Here is an 11,877-nt window from a genome sequence, read left to right as displayed (position 1 = left end):
GAGCACCCAGACGTAGGCGGCTAGATAGATAGATAGATAGATAGATAGATAGATAGATAGATAGATACGTAGATAGAAACGCTCAAAGTGCCAGAGGTTCGCTAAGAAATGCTTCGCATTTAATACTAAGGGAAGCAAAAATAGATTACTATCAACGCGTGTTTTCTGAAATTAACAAGAAACGTCCGGATGTGGTTTGGAAAGTAATAAATACCGTTTTAGGTCGTCAATCTAAAAGTAATGTACCAAATTCGATAACTTATAAAATTTGCTAATTGAGCGGCAAAGCACTGGCAGGCCATTTCGTGAATACAGTTGTTACGCTCACCCATGACTCCGAAGTTAGGTATTCACTAGATATATGCGTTGCCGAAGCCATATTTATGGAGCCAACTGACGAAAACGAGGATTTTAAAACAACTAAAATTTTAAATACCAGCACAGCATTAGATAGGGACAATTTACTAATTAAGCGTATAAAATACGTTTCAGATTACTTTGCATTTATTCGCTCGTTAGTCCATATAGTCAATTTAGCAATAGAATCGGCGACTTTCCCAGTTGGCATGAAACAAGCTAGGGTGTCCGTGTTATTTAAAGACGGCGATATAAATAATGTTTCCAATTATAAGCCAATATTTGTCCTACCCATATTTTCTAAAGTGCTAGAAAAAATTATTGCTGCACGCCTAACAACGTTTCTAGACAAACATAATGTAATACCAAACTCATAGTTTGGCTTTAGAAAAGGTAGATCTACTGAGGCAGCCCTTTTAGCCTTGAAAGAAACTATCGTGCGAAGCAAAGACAGCCAAAAATTAGCCCTCGAGCTCATCATTGATTTTAATAAGGCATTTGATTGCCTAAGCCATGACATTATCACATATAAGCTACCAATGTAGGGAGTACGCGGAGTGCCGCAACGGAGTGTTTTGTGTCCACTATTATTTAGCCTGCATATTAATGACTGAGTAAATATAGATCATACGGTTGATTTCTTGATATACGCGGATGATAGCACTATACTATTTACTGGAAAGGACGCAAACGAACTAATTCTCTGATGTAATGCATTGCTAATGAAACGATCTAATTGGTCACATTTAAATGTGATCAAAATTAACCCCACCAAAGCCATTTTTTTCGGAGCCAGAAATAAACCTTTTCAGTCGGAGCATTCAATAGCGTATTCAGGTCAAAATATAGAACTAGCTATTGGGCATAAAATCTTTGGAGTAATATTTTCATATCATTTGCGTTGGGATGCTTATTTTGATGACCTTCGGAACAAGTTTTCTGCTGTGGCCGGTGTACTATCTCGCATTAAAGCCAATCTACAAATCTATCACGCATTGTTCACCTCACAATTTAATTATTGCAGTTCAGCATGGGCGACCACAACGCGAGCTAACATAAATAAAATAATTACATTGCAAAAGTCGCTTCGCCGCACTCTGCTAATATCGAACCCCGATCAACCACAGAAACATTTTCACAAAATTACCAAATCATATGGCTAGATCGATACTGCGAATATCGCGTTTATGAAGTATTTTATTTTGCAAAAAAGAATATAGAAGATTCCTTACATCAATAGCCAGCTTGCAAGGCCATGGGACACCTGTGCACCTCAGAAACCCTGAACATTGGTTTGTACCACGCTTTCGCAACAATATAATTTGCAATCCAATAAACACAATTTGCCGAAAATTCTAAATAATCATTTGAGTGCTACTAATCTATCTCGCAAGGAATTGAAGATGTATTTCGTTAACATGTAAGCATATATATTTATGTATAACGATGCATATAAAATGACCATGTTTTCTGTTATTGTCTCGCTATTTGCACAACAATCTCTCTTACGGAATGTTAAACATCCTGTCGTAAGCATGTATCTGAATGTCAAATTTACGTTTTAGTGTTGTACCGAAATGTTTACTGTTATCGCGCTGTCATGTACAACGCCTCCTGGGTCCAGTCAAGCTGGGCAGCTTTTAGCCCTGGATGACGTTTCTCGTCTGTAACTAGAAGAATAAAGGTTGAAGTTGAAAGATGAAGTTGGTGAGAGGCTCGTGAGAAGACTACGAGTACAAATTGGGAGGTGCGAGGCTGAACGTCTAGAGGGGGTAGGGCGCACGTAGGTAGGGACGGTCTGACGTGTTGGATTTGACTGACGCCGACGGTAATAGCGAGAAACGTGTCCAGGCTGATGAGAGGAAAAGATAATAGGCTGGTCGTCGGGTGTTCGCCATTTCGTCGGGTTGCGGGAGGGCAATGTAGGCCAGGATTGGCGAGCGTTTCCTGCGGAGCAAGACCTTACTTCAGGGCGAGTCATTGGACACGATGACGGAATCTGAGGTTTGCAAACTCCTGCCTGACTACAGCTTTAACGAAGGCTACTGATCACAGCCATGCCCTCGTAGAACAAAGGGAGTGTCCCAACGCCCTTTGCGGGTGTTTTCGCTTGTCCCACTGGGCGCTCCTTTTTCCGGAGTTAAACAACTCTCCCTAGACAGAGTGATCCAATGCCTCCTCATGGAGCACAATGCTACTCCTGTGGTAGAGTGAAAGCACTCCTCCGCGGGAGTAAAACTATCACGGTGAAACAGCTTTCGAATAAAATTCATAACCAAAACGCTTACATTAAAACAGAACCTTCCCGCTCTTTTAGGAGACATGTGAACGCAGATGTGATGTTAGTGAGCGTTTTGCTACGCTGTTAGTCAAATACTCCCTAGAATACACGCCTGGAGACAGGAAATCCATTCAAATTACGGCCGCTGCTAGTCGATTCGTTATGCGAATCCGCACAGGCGACTCCCAGAGAAAGCAGCACAATAGTCTTGACTTGACTTTTGCAGGATTTTACGTGATATTTTTCCTGGCTAGGTACGGCCTGCAGCGCTTACGCGTGGCGTCCTGTCAATAGGCGGCCCTAAAGCCTCGCGAAAAAGAAAAGAAACATTGGCACTCTAATAGCGTTTCACGGAAGAATTTCTGTAACACTTATCTCCAGGGATAATTAGAAAATGGACATCTATGCAAACCCACACATATGACATCACATAGTAATCACACATCACACGGCAATCGAACTCATAACCAGAAGCACCCATCACAGACACTCTAACCACTACGCCACAGATCCACCGCATGCTTCCTTAAGGTTTTCACAGACTTCTATATTTACAAAATGCTTTGCAACGAGAGGGCGGAGCTTGCAACTTCGTTTCTTGCATATCGGCGTGTGTTTGTGCGTGCATTTGGTTAGTAAATAGATTGCGCGGCGCGATGAACTGACGAACACCACCATTAGCACCTTCAGATCCGAGTTCGGTTCGTCGTTTGTCGTGCCGCAGCAGAAATCATAAACGTCCTTTTGTGTGTCATTCTGTGAGTTCACCATACATCGTGGATATCTCACTCGCCCAAATATTTGCTGATACCAGTGTGACAAGTACATTTAGGCAGCGAAACTCACGTATGTGTATTCTGAAAGCGTGTGCTATTGAGCAATTTTGGTGATGTTTGCCGCGAGCTGCAAGTGTCTGCAGTGCGTTCTCAGCTCTTCGAAGACCATCACCTGTCGGATACTTTTGTTACATACCTCGATGTGAGAATTCCAAGGGTATTTTAGCGTGTACCTATACAAGCATGTGCATTTATTGTGCGTGTAGGTACAGTTAGGAGCTGTACTCGGGGTCACCGGGACCTCTGAGCAGTTAGACGAATACTTGCGCAATGAGAACTTGCGCGCGCTGAGGCACGACATAGAGAGCTCAATTGGTCATAGTCACTATTAAATTGCTTTTATTGCGATTGCAATTGTATGGACAGTCCCGGCTGATTTTTGCCGTCCCCATCGTCATGCACCGTATATATATATATATATATATACATACATACATATATATATATATACATATATATATATATATATATATATATATATATATATATATATATATACATATATATATATATATACATATATATATATATAGATATATATATATATATATATATATCTATATATATATATATGCCACAAAGAAAAATAATGCAGAAAAACTTTCCCACGCGCGGAATCGAACGGGTGACCTCTCGCTTCGCAGCGCGCGGCGTTAGACGGTTAGGCTACGAACAGTGCCGCCTTGCAGCCTGGTAACGGCAAGATATTTATATACACCATTTACTTCAGCATGCTTTCTTATCCATCTTTGCGCAGCGCACAAAATTGGCAGGGCACACAAGAGAAGAGGGCGGGACAAGCGCTGATCTTCAACTGAAAGATTTTATTTAAAAAAAAAACAAATATATATACAGAAACACACATGCCACGCGAGATTACACAAGATCAATGAAACGGATTTCTACTTCCGATATTCAGACTAATGGCTGACTAATACAATCAGTATCCCATTTTGCCATGTGGTACGCCTCTGAAATCTCACGTGTGCGTTGATTATGATGGCGAGTGATGATGGACGTTTGCTCAAACGAAGGCATGCACCCGCAATCCCGGCAGTGGCTGGCGAGGTGAGATCCTACTACAATGCTTTCTTAGTCACCACATAGATGGCACGACGTGCGCGCGTGGCGCGCTTTAAAGATCGTCGCCCCGCTCCTGCGAAGGCCGTTGCTGTTCGCCCTACAGGGTGTGGTCGCCTTCGTGCACTTACCTCGAGGAAAGAAGGGCGGCCTGAAGGGTGGACCGGGGGGTATGAAGGTCACTTCGTTCGCTGCAGCGGCCGCGTTTGCGAAAGAAACGCGCTGTTCAAACAGAAATAAGTAACAAGAGTGACAATTACTTCACGCTCGTCCTGTGTGTACCTGTTCGTTCGTTTCGTTCGTCCTGCTTTATGTTTGAGCAGTGCACTTGAAGTGTCGAGCTGTGACGCATTAGTTCGCGCTCGTCCTGTGTGCGTTCTTTTCATGCGTCCTTTGGGCTCGAGCGACGCGCTGGCAATTTCGAGCCGCTTTCCGTTTTTCTCGTTACATTCCAAGTTATTGCTATCGCATTTATTGCTTCGCCGTTGCATTGAAACTGACTTTTATATTCAGGGACTAGCTACCATTTTACTAAATAACCTCTACTATTCCGTATCATGCCGCCGCCACTGTCTGACCAGCTGGTCGGACAGTGGGAACCCCTCGCACCCAGCAACGCCCGTTTCCGAGGACGTCTGGAGACCCGGTTCTTGTGGAGCAGGCTTCACCGTCCCGGTTGGGGGAGTGGGTTCCTGCTGCCGGTTGCCTGCCACGGGACGAGCCCAAGTGCCTACCACCAACCTCCATGTTGCGTACGTGGGCAGGGAGGTCGTCTGCATGCTGTGCATGAGGGTGCTGCCTTATACGATCTCAGACGACTCGACTCCTCGTCCGCTCTACGAGGGCCCTCGCCGCCAACGCAAGCGCCTAGCAACAACGAGACCGGCGCTCACGTCCACTCAAGCGTCGCAACAATCGGTGACTGTGATCGTTTCTTTGAACGGTCCGCGGAACCGTCTTTGGTTAGTTCATTGCCGGTTGCAGTACCTCTTACGCATTTTTAACTAGACTCTGTTTGTTCCGTTTACTTGTTTCTTTTCCTGTTTTTTGTTTGCCTTAAAGTTATTAATTTTTCCCTGTAAAAATCTCCTTTCCTGAGTTGAGATTGTGCCTCAATGAAAACAACCACGACACAAAACCTGCATAACAAATTGGCGTCCGCGACCTGGCCAGGCAGCTGGACGCACAGCTCGGGCCCGTAGCCCAATTGCTGCTGCTACGTTGCCTGCCGGCACCGGAGTCCGCAGGCCTTGGGGGGGGGGGGGGGGGATCGCGCACCATGGCTATGGCCTCGCATGGGAACTTGATGGCAGGAAGCCACGGCCGGTTGAAGTCCTGGAGGATCGGGTCCGCAACCCGACGGCCCATTTTCAGCGCCCGGTCCGGTGACAACCTTCTGCTTGTCTCCTTCTCTTTGAACTCCCCTGTGATCTTCCGTGCACAAGGCTTTTTCCACTCTCGGGTCAACTTGTCATCGCCCGATTGGAGACTGCTCGACTGCCGCGTTGACATGTGATTGGCCCCGGACATGTTCCGTGCTGCTTACCTATCGGGCCACTTGTACGTCGAACCATTGCGCCTCGCGCCCTGTTGAAGGTATTCGTCGTCGTTGTCTTCCATTCAGCACTGTTCGCATCTCCGCGTGCGCACTCCTTGTCGTCTTTCTGTTTATGACGCGCACGTTTCAGAGCCGCACAATTCAAACGTGCCCTTCACTATCACACTGCCAAGTAGTTTCTTGTGAGATATGCAATGAGTGTGCAGCACACTTTCTTTCTTGTAATATCTAGAAAGACGCAGCATTAGAATACAGAAAGACGGGGCTCATTTGCTTGTCCATGTTTTTGTGACATGTCTTATACACGTAGCAGGAAAACAAGGCACACTAGCTAGTGTACAGTGTTGCTTGTAGTTTCGTGGAAGCAACTCCTATTAGAAAAATGATTCATTTATCCTCAAAACGTATTGCAAGTTCCGGCAAATAAATTACTTAACCCTTTGTATCCCAGCTTCCACATATGTGGACAGAACATATTAGCAAATATTGTTTATGCTAGCCAACAAGTTGCCTTAAAATAGTTTTGAAATTTTGGCCTTAATAATGCAGAAGCAATGCCAACGTTTCAAATCGATTTTAGGGAAAGGCGTTTGCTAGCTTGATCGTGATTCATTAATATGTTCTGTCCACATATGTGGACGCTTGGATGCAAAGAGTTAAAATCCTAGCCTAGACGGGACAAAATATAGATATATGCCTCTGAGGCATGCCACAGTGGACAGCCTCGACTCTTTATTTTCATTTAAATATGAAAATTTGAGAATGCAAAAGCAGCATCTAGACGTTGTCTTTCTCACTGCACTTCTATCTGACTAAACCAACAGTGTACGTAGCACCTGCCTATAAGCATTGCACCATCCTGCTTCTGCCAACTATGAAATGCGTGCGCACTGAAAACTTTCTATGCTGCTTACTACTTGCCATTACCACAAATGTCCCCTAGACAACACAAACTAGACATGCAATTATATATAACTATCATGCGTAAATGAATGCAGAAATTTTCCTAACATTCATAACTTAAATTACTATGTGCATGCAGGCCATCCTTTGTAGTGTTCACCTCTGTTCAGCACATTTGCTTATTTGGAAAGTCTAAGAAACTTGCAAAGGGCTGGTTCAACCTTGTGATTTCAAGATAGAAATCAGAGCATGGAGACAGTGCATTACCTTTCAAATTGACTTTCGTAAGACAAGGTAAGGCAAGGTAAGACAAGCCAAAAATATCTCCCACCGTGAATTAAAATGCAGACATAAGTTTCGTAGTTAAGGGCTAAAACCTCATTTCAAGCAGTCACAGCAGGACTAATATTTGTGTCGTAAATTTGTGAACAGTTTTCCAACTACCGAACACAAAAACAAAGGTAAACACCATAGTAACAATCCGCTGAGAAGCTTCGAAGTACTTCGATCTACATTACACTTCATTGTAAAGGTCATGGATCACAATACTGATTGTTTCAAGCAAAACGGAAAGGCGGTAGTAGGAAAGGATCGGGTTTAGGTATATAGTTTCTGTTGAAGCAATAAAGCTCTCAGTTGTGAGTAAGCGCTCGTGTTGTGCACTTTCTTGTCCTTGTCTTAGCACTGCTATTATACAGTACTGACCATTTAGCCAGGAACTCTACGAATCCCTCACAATACAGTCAGTTTTATGCTATAGGTGTCTATTATCGAGGCACTCCACTGTAAATTCAATATAGTGTTATAGTTCTGACAAAGTGCAGGTGCACATTCTGCATACTGTATCAAATGACTTAGATAAGAGCTACCATGAAATAGGACTCAAAATAGTGGCACTGTCAAGGTTTCCAATGTATCAATGACTTGCTTCATTACACACAATTCAGAAATGCATTCTATTTTATCACACTCTCCTAACAAGATTGCTGCTACCAACCCAGGTTCTGTGAAGCATCCAGATGAACTTCACGAGTTCCTAGAAAGCTCCTGATGTCCACAGCTGCATAGCGTTGCATGTGCCATCTTGAGCACCATCTGCAAAGTAAAAAAATTGTACGCATTTTTGCAGTGACCCACTATTTCATGCTGCACTTAACAGCTGTAAAGCACACCAATACCTAAATAAGATAAATGGCATACACTCAGTTTGAAGTCCATGCATGGCACAATCTTTTACCGGTAAAGTTTTTATCATAACGCACACGAACACCAAGAACTAATTCAGCACATAAAACAAAACTGGCAGTGTAGATCAAGCGTTTTTTTTTACTCCGGGAAAACAGATTCCACAACTGTTATATTTTTGTCATTGCTGCTCCCGTTTGATGTTAGCATTGAAAGCGTTGCTGTGCTTCTTACGCAAAAGTGACCTTAGAGACAGACTTTAAGAGGCGTCATACTCTTTCCTGTTTTGTTCTTTTTCTGTAAAGTTTCTCTTCTATTATCCTTAAATCCTCGTACCCTCTTTCTTTGCACTGCATGGCGAATCAGTTTAAGAACTGGCTAATCCTTTTGTCTTTCCATCTATTATTACATTTCCTTCCTTCCTTTTAAGTCTTGCAGCATTTCCAAACGTACACATCATGTTCACTAGAGTAGTTTTGCCAACTGCACAAACGTTCATAACCTTCGCACTACAGCCAACAAAAATTAGACTGCCGGTGTGAGACCAAAAAGCAAATATTTACAGCTTCAAGCTCATTCCCCACCTACTATTTCGTCAAACACGGCATTTGAGCTTCTGATAAATTAAGTTGTTTGCAAGGTATCATGCTAATAAAACACCTCAAAACAAAGCATGATACAGCATGGAGTAGGTGCACAACAGCACACCTTTTGAGAATTTGCGATATAGTCATCTGGTGACCTACATGCCATTGTGCCTTCTGGGGCTGCACTAAACTCAATATTTAGGTTCATCCAGAAGCATGAAGACAGGAAGCTTACATATGACTTACAGAAGTAAACCATAATAATAATATCTAGGGTTTAACGTCTCAAAACCACGATATGATTATGAGAGACGCCGTAGTGGAGGGCTCCGGAAATTTCGACCACCTGGGGTTCTTTAACGTGCACCTAAATCTAAGTACACGGGCCTCAAACATTTTCGCCTCCAACGAAAACGCAGCCGCCGCAGCCGGGTTTCGTTCTTGCGACCTTCGGGTCAGCACTCGAGAGCCGTAACCACTAGACCACCATGGCAGGGCAGAAGTACACCATAAGAAATGAAGAGAGGTGTTACTGCGATAATGTTGAATGGCTGCTTAGCCTTGCGTCGCCGCTTCATACCAAAGTTAAGCAGGTCACATATTTTTCTATGATCGTCCCTGTGCCATGGGATTGCATTGAGCTGACTTGCACTGACGTGACCAAGTTAGTCCGGTACAGCTCACACATCTTCAATTGGCTGACAATATTCACATAAAATCCAGGAAAGTCAAGATGTCACTAATTATGTCACAAGTATGTCACTAATTAAGTGACAATATCGTAAAATGCATGTGCTTTACTATACATTCTGTCACTTAGCAGACGACTGTCACGTAATATGGCCATAACAATTTGTGCAGCATAATTAATTCGCTCTAGTCATTGAATCTAACCTAATGACGTCATTACCCCATAGTATGCCGTATCTTTTTTTGTCTTAGAGACGAACAAAGTGCGCAATGCAAAATTGTCATCGAAAAGTATTCCCACTTGCTGATATTGGGGAGTTTTGGAATAGCGCACGCCAGCCCCCCCCCCTCCCCCCCGCCGAAGTTCGGATGGAGGGGGTGTTTTACCGAAAATGAATGATGAAAATAGGCGTTTTTCTAATAAAGTGAAAGCCTTCATCAAGTGCCCAGCTCCCGAAAAATATTCCTGGCTACGGGCCTGGCGTACGCAAAGATAGCGTTTGTTGCGGTCGCCCGCTATTTCCGTCACTTAACGGGCGCCCGCAAGAGGATAGCGCGCGACGTATACGCAGTACCGACAAACGCTAACGCAATGCTTTGCGTACGCTATTCTAAAACCGCCTATTCTATGCGTTGATGAATTGCCACAGTTGCGTGGCAGCGGCACAAGGACGTCCAGCGTAGCTCACAAGTGTATCCATCGTGAACTCTGGAAAAGATATTTGAAGTTTAACGCGCGAATACGACACGGACGAAGATAAAGAAAACACACACACGGAGAGCTACACTGCGATACACTGCCGAGATTGTCATTACGTTCCTGACTTTAGCGCCTGCGCGGTAGTTGGCCGAAGCCCCGAAAGATCAGTACGACTAATTATTGAGGCCAAGAAAATAATCGAGTCAGGTGATCTATGCGTCAGCATTGCCTCCATTCCATTATCGCCAAAAGCGTTACGCTACTTGAAGGCGACTGCGCACTGAGGCATGGTAACGGCTGCGCGTGGTGTATAAATGTGCTCTGTGCTCTTTCAAAATAAATCTTTTTTGGAAGTAAAGCGCTCCGTGTGTGTGTTCCTTATCTTCGTCCGTGTCTTATTCGCGCCTTAAACTTCAAATATGTTAAACCAACAAGCCCAGTCTGCCATTCTTACATCTGGAAAATAATAGCGCACAGTGATGCCACATGTCAGAAATGCGCACATGTCGACCACTGAGACTGAGGGAAAACGCAAACAAATCATGTATGCCAACTAATAATAACAATATTTTCTGGAGTATTACATGCCAAAACTATGATATGATTAGAGGTACGCCGCAACGATGGGCTCCGGAAGTTTCGCTTATCTGGGGTTCTTTAACGCGCACTGACATCGCAGAGTACACGGTCGTTTAGCCGTTCGCCTCTATCGAAATACTACCGCCGCAGTCCAGATCGAAGCCGTGACTTTCAGGTCAGCAGCCGAGCACCGCAGCCATCGTACCACCAAGGCGGACACGTACAAATGAATCAAATGAAAACAAAAGTTAGCCTTAATGCACCCACGATGGCGTGATAGCCGCGGCCTCTCGCTTGTATATATTTTCTGAAAGCACGCTGCCGCATTCACGCTTTATGGCAAGCAAAAAAATTATATAGCACAAATTGTCTTCATTGAGGCGTACTCGCCGTGCGAAGCCTGCGCCTTGACAAAAGCTTTTGAAATGCGCATCAGGTATTAGAAGCATGTGCGCCTAATGATTTTCTGTTCTGCGTTTCATTGTACTTTCCACGCGACACACTGTGCAGCACTACACACCTGAGCGACGATTGGACGCGAAACTGAAAACACAGAAACACCATTTACCGTTCGCATTCCCGACCGTGCCGAACCAAGTGCTGGACGGACACGCAGACACAAAGGTGCAAGCTCGCTTGAGTCTCCATACCATCATGAAACCAACACGCTCCCAGTACGGGATGCTGCACTGCCGTCGCTAAATGCCGTTCACGTCCAGCGTCGAGATCACAGTCGCGCACACACGGGCACGCACTGTCGACACAGCTGAGGAATTTAGAAACTTCGATGACCGGGCAAAGGAAAAAAACATGGCTGATCCCTCCGTCATAGGAATCGGTATAACACGAAAGTGAAACGTGTCTTCACAGAAGTTGCGCTTATCCTGTAGTGATATATGAGATCTTGTACAATGTCTATTCGTGTTTGGCAGCTATAGCACCGTTTGACGTGGATGCACCCATGTTGACAGCATGTCTCTATTGCGACGACTAACGCCCATGATCATGATTAAATCGTTGTGGTAGCTGAAGTTGTGAACATATATTTGGAATCAGCGAATTGTGAATCGCGCGTAAAGATGACATCAACAAGCTCATAATCAACACTGGTACCCGATATG

The 11,877-nt window shown here is 44.3% G+C and overlaps 1 protein-coding gene across 1 annotated transcript in view; it reads left to right on the top strand.

Moving 5' to 3' along the window:
- The first annotated feature begins 5,111 nt into the window (after window positions 1-5,111).
- Window positions 5,112-11,877, top strand: part of LOC119385325 (2-Hydroxyacid oxidase 1-like) — a 167,955-nt gene continuing 161,189 nt past the window's right edge. Inside the window, exon 1 of the mRNA XM_037652789.2 lies at window positions 5,112-5,238. Within this exon, the coding sequence (XP_037508717.2) occupies window positions 5,112-5,238 (127 nt within the window). The remainder of the gene's footprint in view (window positions 5,239-11,877) is intronic.

The sequence above is a fragment of the Rhipicephalus sanguineus genome, chromosome 3 (genome assembly GCF_013339695.2).
Source record: "Rhipicephalus sanguineus isolate Rsan-2018 chromosome 3, BIME_Rsan_1.4, whole genome shotgun sequence".
Taxonomy (NCBI): Eukaryota; Metazoa; Arthropoda; class Arachnida; order Ixodida; family Ixodidae; genus Rhipicephalus; species Rhipicephalus sanguineus.
Note: the sequence above shows the minus strand (reverse complement) of the source record. Positions and strands in the feature narration are given on the sequence as shown.